This window comes from Callionymus lyra, chromosome 4 (genome assembly GCF_982586985.1).
Source record: "Callionymus lyra chromosome 4, fCalLyr1.hap1.1, whole genome shotgun sequence".
Classification (NCBI taxonomy): domain Eukaryota; kingdom Metazoa; phylum Chordata; class Actinopteri; order Syngnathiformes; family Callionymidae; genus Callionymus; species Callionymus lyra.
The window spans coordinates 22,514,854-22,533,741 of NC_141821.1; the positions used below are offsets into that span (position 1 = coordinate 22,514,854).

At 39.1% G+C, this 18,888-nt stretch overlaps 1 protein-coding gene across 1 annotated transcript in view; it reads left to right on the forward strand.

The window, feature by feature from the left end:
• The first annotated feature begins 1,182 nt into the window (after nucleotides 1-1,182).
• Nucleotides 1,183-18,888, forward strand: part of smarcd3b (SWI/SNF related BAF chromatin remodeling complex subunit D3b) — a 49,959-nt gene continuing 32,253 nt past the window's right edge. Inside the window, exon 1 of the mRNA XM_087789222.1 lies at nucleotides 1,183-1,462. Within this exon, the coding sequence (XP_087645348.1) occupies nucleotides 1,451-1,462 (12 nt within the window). The 5' untranslated portion in view covers nucleotides 1,183-1,450. The remainder of the gene's footprint in view (nucleotides 1,463-18,888) is intronic.

Here is an 18,888-nt window from a genome sequence, read left to right on the forward strand (position 1 = left end):
GTCACACACAAAATCATATATTATCTAAGTTACTTATATATTTATATACCTTATATTGTTGGGTACTTTTGACTAATTATGAAAAAAAGTCCCAAGTTGTGCTGCATTCTAAGAGTCCCTTAAACAACTGTTTTTTTTGTGTTTTCTTTTTCTCGCCTCTGTTCATATACATTTACAACATCTCTCAAAGATGTACCTGTGTCTGCTATATTTGTAGCTGTCAAAACATGTACATCTACTTTAAAGTATATACTTTATTGAATATTGTTTTGATTGTTTAAGCGCTTTGTGACCCTGGTCTGGAAAAGTGCTATATAAATAAAAATTACTTACTTACTATATCATGTTATGTTATATCATATTCTGTTTAATTATTATAAGGATATGTGTAATATATGCATATTCTTTTAATCCTTTGTTTATATGGATATAAAATAAAAATAAAAATGTATATGGATATCTTTAGAAATATTAGGAGATATTGTGCCCCAACTTGGGAAAAAAAGAGTTAAAAACGGTAGCAGATAGAAAATAACTTCTTTAACATTTTTAATTTATTTGTTTTGTATGAACATATTTATAAAGGACGTGTTTTATTTCAATAAAGCAAAAAATATGAATAAACTATTTAAAATATATCCCGATGATCCTAAATAGGGAAGTTTATCTTTTAATATTTATATTCTAAATAGTATCTAGTGCATATGCTAGTACATGTATATTAGTTTAAAGCAAGCGTTTCAAATACTTAATACTTAATATTTAATATAAACGAAGAGTGCTGCGTTCACGAACCACTCTTTGTTCTGATAACTAAAAAAAACCTTATTTTACAAAAAGGAATATTTTTTAATAAACTCTATTTTTTGTGAGACAATTAGTTTTTTTATGTATGAAATTAATTCGGAATGTTTATTTCGTTTGTGTTTCTACGTTGTGTTTTTTTTTTAATGTATATATTTTTAAGAGAAGCAAAAAAAAAAAGAAGATGCGTTCATGAGCACCCCCCCAAAAAAAGTGAACCTCTTTGTTCCCTCCAATCCCTGCTATTCACACACAAACCTGTAGTCCCCCCTAAAAACCATTCCGCTGTGGAAAAGCCCTCCTTCCGTCTGGTTTCTCCCAGCAGCACTAGCAGCGAAAGGATCATTTCACCGACACTCCCTGAACGCACCGATTCTTCCCCCGGTTAGAGAACCGCGCCTGCGCCGCTTCTCTCTCTCTCTCTCCCCGACGAGGCTTCTCCAATCCCGGCTCCTGTGACTCCATCCCTCGTCCCTCCAGGCCGAGGCACCGCACACGAGTCCGCCCCGGTCATGGGGCAGTGGTAGCGGCCGCTCTCTTTTTTTTTTTGAAGCCGACAGGAAGTTGAGGAGCAGCAGCAGCTTTTGACGGAGAGAAGAAAAAAAAAACCATCTGCTGTTCTCGCCGCGCGAGCCCCGGACCATTGATGGAGAGGAAGGTAAGGATGTTCTGCACCTGAGACTCTGTGTTTGCTGGTGGATCACCTCGTGGTGGTCGATGTGGAGACGCAGTGTTTTGGAGGATGGAGGATGAGCTGGAGATATTTCAGGCTGCATCTCCTCTTCCTCCTCCTCCTCCTCCTCCTCCTCCTCCTCCTCCTCCTCCTCCTCCTCCTCTTCCTCCTCCACCTCCTCCACCTCCTCATCCTCCTCCTCTCCAGACACCAGCCTTGGTAACCTTGGCTGGTGCGGGGAGCAGCCCCTCGCCATGGACGCTGCTCCAGGCTCCATCTTTAAAAAAAAGAAAAAAAAAAAACCCTCTTGTTTAATTCTAGCAGTTCATCCATTCTTCCCTTCATCCGGTCAGTGATGCTGCTCCTGTGGCAAGAGGAGCCAACAGGAAAAGTTTGGGGTTTGACTGCTTTAATCTCTTGGCAAGATCTCTTGGATTCTGCTGATCCAAAGGAAAACAACATTCTTCTCCAGACGTAGCTCCATAAAAACTTCCGTCGATTTCAAGAGGGAACAGATTGGAACCGGTAAAGCGGCTCCGGAACGTTCCAAGTTTATTCGTGAGTCCATCGTCTTTCGCTGGCCCAGCCAGTCGGGGGAGCAGGCAGGGGGGTTACCCCGGTGTCCTCACACACCTACGGGGCCTTAAGAAGGATTAAGTATGTAGAATTGGGGAGGAAATCGGAGTAACTAACAAAAAAGATTCAGGTTCACTCCGATCTAGAATGTATTGGCGATACGATACAGGAGCAACAATATATTGTGAGGAACACGTATATATTTGTAGTATTTTCCTAGCACTTGACTCTGGTGTTGCAGTATTTACAGACAGCTCAAAGTCATCGTAACTGCTTTTATTTGTTTTGAAAGCAAAATATGTAAACCTGCTTGAGTCGACTGTATCCTCTCATGCCCAGTCATCACCGGGATTTTAATGTTACTTTAGCGGTTGACAACGCGATGACTGATGCCTTCTAGAGGATGTTTCATCAACACGAAAATGAACAAAGAAATGAATGAGCAACATTCGAATGAATTATTTTATTTTAGACACACTTATTGTAATATTAACCATAAAATAACTATGATAAAACAGCATAGTAGAATATTTATAAAGTAAAAACATTGTAATATTTAGGGGTATCCCGATTTCTTTTACACACCTTTTTCAAAACTTGAGGACAAATGGTGTCGGCAGTAGGATGGTGTATCTAGTGCCAAACTCGACTAACTCTAACTTCAGTATCTCAAGCAATACACATCGAGTCGCAGTTTTCTTGTTCTGTTGTTTAACGTACAGCCCCGTCATCTGGGAGAGCGTTACAACGCCACCTACTGGCTTGACTTGAGTACGATGTCGTTTTTGGCTATTTTTAGTGGTTTAGTGTAGAGTTCTTAAGTGACACATGCTTTTGTTGACAAGGACTTAATTGTGTGTTTGCAGTTTTATAATGTTGACGAATCCGTTTGTTGCTCATAACGTACAACAATGGAGGGAACTGCTAGTTTAAGGCGGTCATCAGACGACATATCGGATCTTCACGCCAACAAATGATTTCTCTGATTCCAAAGAGTTTTATCGAGTACAACTGGAGAATTCATCTGTGGCCTTTAATACCCATTTGTGATGAAGACAAGTCCGAGCTAGAACCTTTGGACATTTTAACCTTTAACCAAGTACTTTGTATCCTTTGAAAATGTTGGCTTTAGATGATCTTATGTCCAACAAAAAGTTGTGCTACAAGTTGCGAAACACATTGAGGTCCCAGCTTTTCTCAAGTCAATAAATCCCTAGATGTACAGAAATCAGATCCAGGTACGGTGGTGTACAAATATTATCCAACTTGTCTTGTAATACAACATTAGATGAAGCTAATAATCTTCCTCCCTGACCGCCATTTTGATTTCCCCCTAGCTTTAGACCCCCCCCCCCCCAGCAGATTGACCGACTTAAGACTCCAACAAATGCTGAGAAATATTTTTCCCCTCACGCAATACCCCAAACTTAACGTACAATGTCCAATGCGTGAAATATATTTATATATTTACATATATTAAGACTTTAATGACCACTACAAATATTAGATTTACTTCTCTGAACCGTGTACAGTACTTCTGTGTTTGTGTTGTGTACTTTTTTCTTTTTTTTTGTCATGTTTTTGTGCTGGTTCTGATGATGGTCAAACTATTGTTACATAATGATATAAAGACATGACATTAATTCTACTTGATGGGAAAGTGTTTGTTTGCCACAGCAAAGCAACGGCCAATCAGGTGCATGTATTGCAACCTTTGAAAACAACAGTGTGTTTTTTAAGGTAGTTGGCTGGAAAGACAACTGAGTCGTGCAGTAGAGTAGCTCCTTCTATGGTAAAATAAGAGGTAGTTGTTGTGGTTTTCGATATTTGTTGCACCTTTGTTGGACTCTCTTTCTAGTGAGTCTTTGAAGAAACCCTCGGAGCGTGTCTTTGTGTGCGTTTGCTATCTGACGCTAAATCACTGATTTCATCTGATTTCTAAAAATAACTGCACCTAACGTACCTTCGGCATATCTCGACGGACTCAACGTACTCGCTGCTGTTCTGTGGATGTGGTTCTGGAAAAGTGCAGCCGGGTATGAATGCAGCCAGTCAGCACATTTCCTTCCGAGAGGCCGTCTGTCCTCATCTAATAACTGGAGAGCGTTGCGACTGAATTTATTGCACATTCACCGGCGAACCTGAGCCTCTCGCTCTCTCCTCCTCCTCCTCCTCCTCCTCCTCCTCCTCCTCCTCCTCCTCCTCCTCCTCCTCCTCCTCCTTCATGCACACAACTGTTGAGTTATGGAGGACCTGGTGACTCAGCTGCTCGATGCTGCCTAAGAGCACTTCAGCCTGATGGTCTACGAAAAGCACAGGAACAGACTCTACAAACTACAGACTTGTTTTCAGTTTCATTTTGATACATTTGACTCATAAATGTCCAGTAGGAAACTTAACCTGACGCTAGTTTGAGGGCGTTTCATTGGCCAAAAAAAAAGACCAAATTGCTATTGAATATTGTTACAGTATCATAACAAAAACACACTCTTTTAGTTGGAAGTTGCAACTTTTTAATGTATCAAAAATCTTTAAAAAACTAAGATAAGTTTAATTTTAAAAAAGGGGGTAAAAAAAAAGGTTTTTACAGTTATATTTGTGACAATAAAATTCATGCCAACACACAATAATAATAAAGTTAAAATAATAGAAAATGAGTAAACACGTTTTTGTTTGTTTTTCGCAATTTTAAATGGAAAAAAAGGTTCGATTTTTTTGTTTCCTGTTTTCAAAATAAAAGTGTGGTTTATCTTTTCCGCTTCAACCAAGCGGCAGCCGTGACTTGGGCGGGATCAATTTGGGGGTGGGGGGGGTTCTGGACTATTGGCTCCTCCACCAGCCAATGGGATGGTAGCGACGGACAGAACCAGGTCGCCCCAGTTAGTGGAGACGTCCGTGGAAAAGCTGATGAGCAGCAGAGAAGAACCATGAAGGACGAGGACAGCCCACCTCCACTGAGAACGGGTTCTCTCTCACTTACGTCTGGTTGTCGAAGACACCTCTCCAGAGACTTGGAGTAGACGTACTCGTGAACCACACTGGCCGCCATTCCAGGTGACTCAAGGTTCATCCTCACCAAGTGTAAATTTAGGTTCAGCCTTTCTAAGCCCTTTTCAAAAAACACTTTCCAAAGCCCAGAAACTGCACCTGCACCGGCGCTAATCTATGCCCGCGGCGCAGTGGAAGCATGAGTGGGGGGTGAGGGGTGAGGTGGGGGGGTGAGGGGTGAGGTGGGGGGTGGACCTTTCCAGTCGACTTCAAACAGAAATAGCTAAATTTAATTTAAGGGGTGACGAGAAGATCATCTACTCATTACTAAAAACTGAAAGAGAATTTTTTTAGGTAACCGTTGATATTGGATTGTGTGGATCAAACAGTCACTTTTTTATTTCTTAAAAAGAAAAGTGGAATCCTTGATGCTGACATCATCAGGAGGGAGCGATGAGCATTGATCCAGATCCATCCATCATTCAATATGGTGTAGACACGCTGACCACATCCTGGTGATTCAATTACTGGGAAATCTATCAGCAGCAATGACAAATATGACGAAAATAAAACCTCTTTTTTACGGAAGGAAAATCAATGCCGTCATCACTTTAACTTTGATTTATTCTTTAAAATGGTCAAAACCTGAGATTCTCTTGATCATAAGAATGACTGGAGAATGTAATGACCTATTTTAGAAGTTTATCATAATGTTTTTTCAGATGTTATCAGTTGATAACAAGAAGGAGCTGCTCTGCCTGCAGTTAATACAAAACTCTGCAGCGAGGATTCTAACCCGCTCTAGTAGAAGAACTCACATTTCTCCGATCCTTAAAACTCTTCACTGGCTTCCAGATTCTTTCAGGATCAACTTAAAAATTCTGGTTCTTACTTTCAGAGCTATTCATGGTCAGACTCCTCCTTACATCACTGATCTGATCCAGCCTTATACCCCAGATCGGGCTCTAAGGTCTGTGGATCAGAATCTACTGATGGTTCCTCGCACACGGTTCAGGACCAGAGAAGAGAAATCTTTCCAGGCTGTTGCTCCTAAGCTTTGGAACGATCTTCCTCTCTCTCTGTGTTTGATGATCTACTGACTCCTTCAAGTAACATCTTAAGGCATTTTTATTTGTGCAGCTTTTCCTTGGTTTCTGGGACTCCTGTGTTTGTCGTATGTTGTTTTGGCCTTTTAAAGTATATATTTTAACCGTTTATGGTTTTTGATTGTTAAAGCTCTTTGTGACCCTGGTCTAGAAAGGTACTTTACAAATAACTATTACTTACTTACTTAATATCATTAGTATAGAATATTAATTACACATTTTTAGTAGGCATTTTAAAGGGAAAATAGAGCAGACAAAGTGACTTGTAATTTTATTCAAGATACTCAAACCCCATTTTCCTCTGAAATCTCCATCTAAAGGGGGGGCACTGAGGTCCTGGATCTACCCCGGGGCCTTCTCTTAGAGACTTGGAACGTCTCACAATGGCAACCCCATGTGACCTCTTGGAGGGTCAGTGGTTCTACTCTGAGTCTCTCCTGGAGACCAGACAAGAAGCTAGGCTATGTCTCTTAGCTCAGCTCTTTAGATAGATCTGTAGTTGGCAAGTGACAGGGAAAAAAGGACAAGAGATTAAAGAATAAAAGAATGAATGAATCATGCAACTTTTATTCAACTATTCATCTTTGAAAAAACTATGATCCAACATGTAGATAGGATGTAAATGCACATTATTTCAGACTTTAAATTCAATAAATATATATTTACGAGTTGTATAAAGGAATAGATAAAGAAGGATTTATTTAATTTTTGTTTTGGAATTCAGCATCCAATAGATTCGACCCGGGGAAAGTGCATGCGTCGATTTGCCTGCAGTTATGTGGCTCTCATGCAGCACAGATCATGTAGAAACCAATAATTGTATTATGTATTTATTTATTTTTATTCATTACTAATCTCTAAATGTGTTAATAGGGTTTCGTTTTAGGACTTTGTGAGAAATTATTGCTCTAGAAAAATGTTAACATATAAAAGCACTTTCTCCCCCCCCAAAAAAAAAAAATTTAATACAATAAAATTAATTTTAGCATATTAAGCTTCATTTTATACCTTTCCCTGTTTTATATTTTCCTGATGGACCCTCACAGCAGCCCCTGCATAAATGTGGCCCCTGAGGAAACTGCCGTAGATGCATAGATTTCTTGAGTTTAATCCTGCAATATGTGAAAAAGGAAATTGTTGGATTTATTGCTGCGGCGCTCTATGAAAGCTTAGCTGTAAACCGAGAGTATATGCTGTAAATATTTAATTCTTAATAAAACAAAAATGTTCGAACCGCTTTAGAGACGTTATCTGAGCGCAAGAAAAACAAACGTTAGTCAGTAGTTTCAACGGGATGACGGATCTACGGTCCTCAGAAACCTGCCGTCTTTGGAGCCGGAAAAGGAAAGTTAGTAAATGACGGATCAGACACAGGATCGTCCTCTTCTATAGTCGGCTGGATGTTGACCGGTCGGATCAACGCTGAACAAAAGTTTGCATCGAGTCCCGATGCCGTGTGAGTTTGTTCCCGAGTCAAATGTTCCCAGCCTTTGTGTTCTGTGTTATTCGGCGGGATAAATGGACAATGGAGCCACTTCCCCTCTTGGACTGGGAAGGAATGCGCTGGTTCTGTGTGCGTTTGTTACCCTGGAAACAGCCCAAAAGTTCAGGAATACAAAAATCATATCTAATTCGAAAAATATCGTCTTTCGGATCAGACGACCTGAGCATAAAGAGAGAGGGAAGTGAGTCCTCCACATGGAAGTGGTTTGAGTTCAACCGTCTTGTTGCTATTTTTCCACGAGTTGGTCCAAACAGAGCAGACACTTTCTCACAACAAAGCTGGTCTTCTTCAGCGTCTGCAGCAGTGATGCCTGAGAGGAGCTCACACGTCAGAATACAGTCGGCTGCTCGCTTTGATGGAGCAACAAGGAACTTTCAGCAAGGAGCTTATTTGTGTCACGTATTTACAAAATAACTCAAAAACAAATCATGCTAGTTCAACGAAAAAATAAGGATGGAGCAACACATGGTTGTCGTTGCTGTACTTTACTCGTTATTATCATTCACTTGTATGGCCTTTAACTGCTGCTGATCTCGCACCAGTTCCATTATGAGCTCGCAAAAAATAAACACTTTATTGTGGTGACATTCCAGGAGTACTACTGGCACTGGTCGTGCAAATTAATATATGTTTTTTATATTTATTTATTTTATGTTTTCCATATGCATTTTAAAAAACAGGTTTAACTTTATTTTCATGCTACTTCATTTTATATATTTTTAATCATGTTAAGTGGTTTTGTTGATTTTTTTTTCAATGGTGTTTTTGACAGAAGTATGCACTGTCTTGGTTCTCATCAAGTTTTTAATTTGTTGTGCAGTCATTAGTGCTTATTATAGGGAGCTAGCCTAGAAAATTGGGTGTGTCCCAAGTCGCGCACTTCGTGCGTCCCAATGAGAAGTGTGCGAAAATGTTGGTGCACTCAAAATGGACAGAAAATTGAGTGTGTATCGATTTCCACTTTCCACCCTTAACGGCCGCCATATTAGTGACATAAGTGATGCTAAACAGAAGCTAAGTCACTGACGATGCGTCTTCGGAGCAGATACCGGCGTAAATGTCTTGAGAAAACATTCATTTTACCAAAAAACAACACAACAGCAGTATTAACAAAATGATACACAACTTAATAACTTGTTTTAATTGGCGAAAAGTGCTGTCAAGTGTCTGATAAAAAGCAGTAGAAGAAGAAGCTGGCGAGTAATTTCCGTAAAGAGTTTGATTTGAGACGGTACTACCTGTCGAAAATGTGCGCACCCCTCAAGTCTGGAAGTGTACTGTAAACCAAGTGCGCGATTTTGGACACAACACTGATCTTTAGATACAGACTTGACCTTGTAAATGACATGACAACACTTAAAAACCAGCTACACACATGTCCATGTTTGCATTTGTTCCAAGTTTATTTAACAAGAGGATATTCTTGAACGTAGGCATTAGCGCAATTATGCTCCCCAGCTAAATGTGGAGTTAGCGTTTGCTTGTCTATGGTTCTTTTTGCTGAATGATTAAACCGATTTTTAAATCTTTGTCAAAACAAGATAATAATTAAATATTAATTACATATTATTTCTATATTTTGTATTTTCATATATCTTAATGGCTCATTACCTCTGCCAAGGAGGTCTTCCTCCATGAAAATCCATCAAAAATATTCTGGAAAATGTTGAGGATGGGACTATGAATGTGTGCACAATGCCAGCAATATTATAAAATATATATTTTATTTCAAATGATATAGATAAATTAAGTCATGAAATAAAACGGTGTAAATGAGTGGTTTAGTCCGTTCTCTCTGAGGGCATTTGTTGCTAAAGTAATTGACAGAATTCAACGCTGGTTTCATCGACAAACAGGAGAAAATGCTTATTTCTTCTGCTGCTCTCCCATAAACATCCTGGCGCTCCGACTCTCTACCGTCTCCACGTTTCCAGGGGAAGATTATAGATTTTTCTGGTTATAAATAGCGCGCTTCCTAACCTAATTACACGTGTCTGCAGCTCTGCCTTCTGACAGATTGTTGAAATGTCCTAATCAAAGGACTCGCTGTGGCGTCTTTTCTCTGCCGGTGTGTGATGTGTGACAAAGCGTCTGGATTTCGCCGGAGTTCACCGAGCAGCTGGTTGACCCATTTAGACGTGAGCGCTCGATACCACGCCAGACTGTTGGGAGCTGCACTGCTGCCACGCTTTGTCTGACGCGCTCCAATGTATTCTTGCTCAAAAGCATCTTAAATTATTTTTTAAAAATAACTGGGTTTAATGTATAACTCCTCCTACGAATCGTTCATGTCCGTCTGATGAATTTTGAGTGTCGTGAATGAACATATTTTGGTGTCGTCGTGGATTTAAATCCACATGTATTTCCTGATCCTAGAATTATATTTGAAGTTTACTTTTAAAATCAAATCTTCAATCTTATCAAGATGATGTTCTTGATCCTTTGTGCGTTTTTTTTTCTTTTTGTAAAAAGTGTGTAGTTCCCGCAGTCTTGTGTATCATCCTGTAACACTAATATGTTCTGGCTGTTACAAAGACACTCTTTCTTTAAGTGACAGAAGAGTGACCTTTGGCTGACCTCACCCTCAGCTCATCTAGTCATAGAAAATGTTTTAGTTGAATATTATTACAACTGTAATATACACTGCATCTCCAAAAAGCAGACACTGCTACTGCTGTAAAGTTGGTGAAAAATGTTGAGGATTTTAGGGGTTGAGTCGAGTGTATTTTGTACAATTCTAACTCAGTTAAACGTTTAAATTCCCAAAGAAATACTTAACCAAGCCTCTTTATAGTTAATACATGACATATGAAGAATAATCTGACAACAATATATCCTCTCAATAACACTATGATCTGTGATAGTTGTGTATACAGTGACCTTGCGTGTGTATTAAAACACTGTTATGATGCATAATGTAGTATAAAAAGCCGTTATATCGGAGGTACCCAAGTCAGGAAAGTAAAGTAAAGTAAAGTTTTTATGTGAATAAATGCTGCACCGTCAACACACTGAGGCCTCGATAATAATGAGAATAAATGAGAATTTAACAAGACGAGACACAAAATAATCAATAGAAAAACAGAACCAAGAATGGTGACGATGCATCAAATTACGATTTTGAGTCTCGGGTTGGAACAGTGGATTCGTAAGGGATACATTATAGAGGGATTAGGTGATCATGTTTAATTAAATGAACTTTAAATACGAAGGTCTGATGGGAAGATAAAGAAAAAAACACTATCAAACCCCCCAACTTTTGAAGGTTTTCATACATTCCCCCCCCCAAAAAAGATAGGACATGTCCAAGCAAAATAAGATGTTTGGTCATCCTTTTTAAAATAAAGTAAAGGACATTTTAAACTTAGTTTAACACTTCATAGCTTAGCTAGTGGCTAACAGTGCTACCTGCAGTCGTTCTAAGGTGAAATGTAAGTAAGTAAGTAAGTACTTTTTATTTATAGAGCGCTTTTCCAGACCAGGGTCACAAAGCGCTTAAACAATCAAAACAATATTCAATAAAGTATATACTTTAAAGGGCAAGATAAACCTGATAACACAACAGGAGTTCCAGAAAATAAAGGAAAAGCCTGAACAAATAAAAATGTCTTAAGATGTTTCTTAAAGGAGTCAGTAGATCATCAAACACGGAGGGAGAAGAAGATCGTTCCAAAGCTTAGGATCAACAGCCTGGAAGGATTTCTCTCCTCTGGTCCTGAACCGTGTTCAGGAACCATCAGTAGATTCTGATCCACAGACCTCAGAGCCCGAGCTGGGGTGTACGGCTGGATCAGATCAGTGATGTAAGGAGGAGCCTGACCATGAATAGATCTGAAAGTAAGAACCAGAATTTTAAAGTTGATCCTGAAAGAAACTGGAAGCCAGTGAAGAGTTTTAAGGTTCGGAGAAATGTGAGTTCTTCTACCAGAGCGGATCAGAATTCTCGCTGCAGAGTTCTGAATCAACCGAATGTACGCGTCACACTACTACAGCTATATTTAAACTATTCTATTCTGTAAATCACCAAATATTCCAAATAAACTCAATACATTGTTGCTGATACAATATCGCAATATGTTGTGTCTTCGCCCCAGTAATGTGACGCCTACTGCTTCCCCAGATTCTTAATAATCACTGGTAACCATGACGAAAGTGACGATGGTGGGATTCGTGTCACGTGGACATGAGGACGAGGTTCTTAAAATAGTGAAGGTCCGTGTTGGTGTGACCTTGTACTCAATCTCACAGAGACATGAGCTGCCCTGGTTCTGTCTCGGTGAGAAGAGGAAGAGAGGGAAGACTACTCAAGTCTGCGCTCGCTGCCAACTCTACTCTTCTTCCAGTGGAATTTCAGAAGCATCAGCTCCTTCAGAGCCGACGTCACAGCTTCACTGTAAATCTGCGTCAACGTTGACCCCGATGACCTCGGCGCCGACTCGAGCAGAACCAGTTGAAAATGTGAGTTCCTCGTCTGAGCGAGGAGCTGGATTCTGTCTCGATTCACCAGCTGCTGCTACTTGTTTTTCCGCTGCCTTTCGACGTCATGTGATTGGCTGAGAGCGCTGGAAGCTGCAGAGATTATGCCGTCGCCATGGCTACGGCAAACAGGAAATGCCCTGAAGCAGGTAGAGCTTCAGGGTTGTTCCACCGGCTGCAGGGAGATTCAGCTCATTATTGCTCTGCTGGAATTCAGATGATATTTTCCTGCTCCTGGAATAAATCTTTCCTGCTCTTGTGAAGAAACAATATCTCTTTGTTGTTTATTATCGAACTGTTAGCAGAACAATTCTAATGTTGTTGAGCAGCAGATGCTTTCAATACATTTTGGTAGTGTTTTCCAGAAGCTGGACCCTGGACTAATGAAGGTCTCTGTTGTTTTAAACATTGTAACTAAATCTTCTCTGTTTTCACTGGATTCTGTGAGAAAAATGTAGTTGATTTCATTTGAATTAGTAGTTGTAGCTGCTATAGTAATAGCATGAGTTGCTACTTGTGGTTGACTTCCTGTTTACGTCCGTAGAGAAGAAAATGTAAAATTCTAAATTAGTATCCTGATAGTAAGTAAGTAAGTAATTTATATTTGTATAGCGCTTTTCCAGACCAGGGTCACAAAGCGCTTAAACAATCAAAAAAATACTCAATAAAATATATACTTAAAAGGTCAAGATAACACTGAGAACAACACAGGAGTTCCAGAAAATCAAGGAAAAGCCTGAACAAATAAAAATGTCTTCAGATGTTTCTTGAAGGAGTCAGTAGATCCATCAAACACAAAGACAGAGGAAGATCGTATGTGTTATTCACAAATTTTACCTTCTTGCTTTATGGAATCCATTTTGTAGGTTATGAAAAAGTACTTTTGTTTCAAAAGGAATGATGATTGAACAATTGCAATTATTTGAATGCATTTAGTCTAAGTCACCTATTTTACATTATTTTATTGTTTTTATTAGATGTAACCAATGTTCAGAAATTCATATTCAATTATCTTTATGAATTTTTCCTTCCATGCCAAACCTAAACTAAAACGGTAGCAGACAAATACAGAAAACCTACCAAAACATAAAATTAGGGTTTGACTTTGTTACCGTTTTTAAAGTTAAAAGAGATTATTCTAAACACCGAAGATGATTATTCATTTAAAAAAAAGAATTAACTTTAAATCAGACTGATATCAAATCAGTTTAGTGTAGAAACACATAGACTGGTTAACAAATAAACCGTACATTATGTTTAGTTGTAAAATTTGGCCTCTAATTGCAATTGAGTTACTGATATAGAAAAAATTGTTGATTTATAAAACAAAATTCAGTCCCTGGGTTTGCCTCGTTTCCTTGAGTAAACACAATTGACAGGTTCTTTCTCAAATGGAATGACTCTCCTATGTTTATCAACCGTCACATTGAAAATGAGAAGAACTTATTGCAAATATTGCATATTTAAAAATAATTTAGAGTACAAATCTACACCTTTTAGTCATTTATTCAAGAACAAGTAGAATTTCCTCAGGTCTGGAAAGTCCCAACATTTTCAATCAATATTGTCATGTTTAAACCAAACATATTCCCTTCAATTCTTAAAATCATTACCTGAATATATTGCCGTTAAAAAGACACTGTTTCTTTTAGTGACATCATAGACAGCAGCTAACTTCACTCTAATATGTATTTGTGAGTGTTAACAATATTGTTACACCCTTTAACACGTCCCAAAAATGTTTTATTTAAAGTGATTTCGATTTTGAATTGAACGTTGTTAGCGTAGCTAGTGGCTAACAGTGATCGCATCGCTCATTCAAAATGTACAAAACCTAATCTTTAAAATATACAATTATTTGACAATTTTTTTTCGATGGAGAGTTAGAAAAGCTCTGTCGGTTCAAATATCTGATAAGAGTGATTTTGTTCAGGCGTTCCCCTCCGGATTAGAACATTTCTTCAAACGTTGTTATCAAAGGTCGACCTGAACCTCCTTATCTGGAGCTCCTGGCGCTTAAAATACCTCCAGAACAAAAATATCCAGGAGGGCTCCACTTGCTCCTTCCTCGCTCTACAACTTCACAAAGTATCTGCAGATGTTCCATTATTCTCCGTCGTCATGGGAGACTCCTCCGTCTCCGCAGGTCGCTCCTCATCGCGTATTCCGGACCCTCAGAACCAGGGCCTTGAATAGAATGCTTTTTTTAATGGGCCACATTGAAGGTGCGCGCTTTTGTACAGTGGCTTTGAAGCCCGCGAGGAGGGCTGGCAGGTTCTCAGGCCTGAGCCGGGTTTTGTGTGAGAGAAAGAGAAATGGGGCCCATCGGTGGGAGGGAGACCCGGTCCGGCAGATCTGTTCCCCCCTCGCGCACCTCATCTGTCTGTGACAATAATTCTGACGAGCAGGTTTGTGGTATGTAAACTCTGCCGGTGGGAACTCGACACTCCGAGCGCTGCTTTTCTTCCTCCAGAACCGGCACCACATGGAGCTTCACTTCTGTGTCGGTCTGGAGTTTTGAATGAACACATTGGTGCTCAGTGGTGGAAGTCAGGTTCAGGTTCTTTTAGTCGTTTTAAGATGAAGAAATTACACATCTTTCACTCATTTATTTACCTGGAAATCCACAATATTCAGCTTTAAGCTGTAGTATTTTATAGATTTATTCCTACAATATTCTGTAAATTAGTTCTGTTTTTTAGTACTTTTTCTGCAATATACAGTAGTATACAGTAGTTACATTTTCTCTTTCTTAATAATGTTGTTTTTAGTTTTTTAATCCCATATGTCTGGCTTTATACTGATTATTAAAATACTATATTTTAATGCACCATAACACGTTTTTACCTTAATATAAATAGATGAGTATAATGTTAACTTACTTTCTTTTTGGTTAATGTCTAGATTATTGTTATTATTGATATGTCAATTCGCTGCAAATGTTATTATTGTTTTAACAGATTCATCTTAACATGTGTCATGTATGGTAGCAACTTAATAAAATATATATTATTGATATTAATTATAAAAATCTTTATTTTAATTTTAATCCAGTGTGTATGGTTGATCATTTGTTATTAATGAATTTTTTTTAATTTTTTTTTATGAGATGTTATCATCATTATTAAATGTTAACTTTACATTTCGAGCAAGAAAATAGTTATTAGAAAAACCCATCAAACACAATCAAAGTCGTGTTATTATATTATAGTTAATAATAAATGTATGATGTGGAATACCATAAAAGTTAAATAAATAAAGCCTATGATGTGATAAAAAAGCAGTCAATCTGATTTCAAACCCAGCTCACGGTGTCTGACCAGATGATGAACTCGAACACTGACTTCTCTCACTGGCTTTCAAACACTGAACTCTTTGTAAAGAACAATCTGCTCGTCAGCGCCCTCTTGTGTCGCCAGTAATCGCCACAAATTTAAATTCAAAATGACATATTAAATTACAAATTCAGAAAAAATGAAGGTTTGGCACGTGTATGTGTGCAGGGAACTCTTCACTTAAAACTCCGTGTCTATTGACGGATCTGGGTCTAGATTACGATTAACGTTCGCGTCATACATTACCATTGCAAGAATTGAACCAGGGCTCCCCCTGCTGGTCGTTGTCCTCACTGCCGCTGCCCCTGCACCCCCTCCTCTGCTCAGCTTTGGGACCATCACCATTTGGTGAGGCTGGCCGGCTCTGGCGAGGAGAAATGGGGCCCCTTGCAAGGGGGACTCCGACACCCCACCCTCTCTGTCCCGGGCGTCCCTCAGACCTCCCTCTCTGACGTCATCAACCAACCACACGCTTGCTCCTGACGTCTGCGTTCACGTCTTTTTTCTTTTTTTTTTTCTTAAATATTTTAGATCATCCAGTGATGATTCGGAAATTAAACCTGCTCGTCAATGATAGTCGCAGTACACTTCTCTGCCAGTAGAGGTCACCAGTGAGCAGTGTTAGGAGGGTGCATGACGTCACACGGCTATGCAGTGTGAAGGGAAGTCGCTATTATTTGGCGTTGATCCGGATCTCTCGTGAGAAGTGTTTTAGTTCAGTTCCCAGAAAATCCCAGAACCCTCCAAGGAGGGTCGCGTCCTCTGGAGGGTCACAGGCGGACTGACCACCGTGCAGCTGTCCACGCACTTTCCACAAACTCTTCATCCACGCTCGAGACAAACGTCACTATTTTTATTGTAACAAATACTTAAAAGTTCAGATATTACAATAGTGTTACTCTGATAAATGTATAAATGCTATATTTTTTATTAATGAACAGTAGTTTTAATGCCAACTACAGTTATTTCTATGTCAGGCTTTTTTCTGGCAACATATGCACAACACAAGTTATAAAGAGATGGACACACACATTTAAAAAGAACATAAAGGAAAACACTCATCACGGATCTATGCACGAGGACAAACACACCGAGACACACACATGTCTATAAAGATACACACATATAGAAATGGAAACTTGAAGATATACACACACAAGCGGATATATTTAATCTACATGTATGAATACATGTCGATTAAATATATAAAGACAACAAAAACACACTAGAGGTAAATAATGTAAACCATGGACACAAACACACACCAGACAACAAGCATACAACATGACAAAAAACACACACTGTGGGCATGGAGAGAAACACACACTAGAATAAAAAAATGTAAAACGTGAAGAAAAACACACTGGAATAAAATAATGTAAACCATGTAGAAAAACACACACTAGAATAAAATAATGTACAAAATGAAGAAAAACAGAATAGAATAAAATATGGTACAACTTAGAGGCATAGAGTTCAAATAAAGAAAACAAACACACACTAGAATCAAATAATGGAAAAGGTGAGGACAAACACACACTAGAAGCATAAATTGTAAAACATGATGACAAACACACTAGAGGCATATAGTTTAAAACAAGAAAACAAACACACACTAGAATCAAAGACTGTAAAACAAGGAGACAAACACACACTATACAGAGAGTCTACACCATGATGACAAACACACACTAGAGGCATAGAATATAATACATGATGACAGACACTAGAATAAAAGAGTGTAAAACATTAAGACAAACACACACTAGAGGCATAGAGTTTAAACCGAGAAAACACACACATTACAATCAAATAATATAAACATGATGACAAACACACACTAGAGGGATAGAGTGTAAAACAAGGAGACAAACACAAGAATAAAATAATGTAAAACATGGAAACAAAAAAAGTATGTAAAAGAATGTAAACCATGATGAAAAACACACACTAGGGGGATATAGTGTAAGACATGAAGTTAAACCCACACTACAATCAAATAATATAAAACATGGAAACAAACAAACACTATACAAATAATATAAAACATGACACACATGACACAAAAACACACAGGCATAGCGTTTAAAACATGGAGACAAACACACACTAAACAAAAAAGTAGAAGATAATGAAAACACACACTAGAGGCATAGCGTTTAAAACATGGAGACAAACACACACTAAACAAAAAAGTAGAAGATAATGAAAACACACACTAGAGGCATAGCGTTTGAAACATGGAGACAAACACACACTAAACAAAAAAGTAGAACATAATGAAAACACACACTAGAGGCATAGAGTGTAAAGCATGGAGACAAACGCACACTATACAAAAAAAGTAGAACATAATGAAAACACACACTAGAGGCATAGAGTGTAAAACGTGGAGACAAACACACACTATACAAAAAAGTAGAACATAATGGAAACACACACTAGAGGCATAGAGTGTAAAACATGGGGACAAACACACACTGTACAAAGAAAGTAGAACATAATGGAAACACACACTAGAGGCATAGAGTGTAAAACATGGAGACAAACACACACTATACAAAAAAGTAGAACATAATGGAAACACACACTAGAGGCATAGAGTGTAAAACATGGAGACAAACACACACTATACAAAGAAAGTAGAACATAATGAAAACACACACTAGAGGCATATAGTATAACTCATGAGGAAAACACACTAAAAAAAACATGTAGAGGAAGAAACACAACTACAAACAGAGACTTAAACATTGAAAAAGAGACACCAGAGACTCATGGGTATTGAAAAAGGAGACAAACACACACTAATCCTGCCTCACAGTTCAATCAGAGGTTTAGATACTTTATGAATAATCTCACTGTAACTATAAAACCATCATTTCTTGGTTTAATCCAATAGTCTTCACTCATCTTCCTACTCGTCTCCGAAGAGAGTCAACGCTCCCACACCATTGTTCTGGTGAAGTTCTGCTCGGTTCCCCTTCAAAGCCCTCTGGTCTCCCCGTCCAGCGCCGGGACCGTCGGCAGCTTCCACACCTCCGTGTCACTTCCTCACCGTCACAACACAGGAAGCTCGACACAACGGAGGCGACGATCTGCCGTCACGTGTCACGAGCCGAAGCTTCTCTTTCCTCCCCCTTTGTCATTCAAATAACCTCATGAATATTTCACAAGACGCCGCGGCTGCGAGACACGGAAGAAGAAGAAGAAGAAGGACGGCGAGAGCGACATGAAACACTCATAATCCGGGCTTGCGTCACCGTAACGACCCGGCGAGCGACGGCAGGCAGGACTCGTGTCATTGGAGTGTGAGATGTTTCTCAAACCAGAGATGGAAGCGGTGACTTGGGGAGCGTAATCCTGTCAATACGCCGCCATCCTGCGCCCCCCCGTCCTTCCAGAGTCTTGTTTAAATCACGTCTC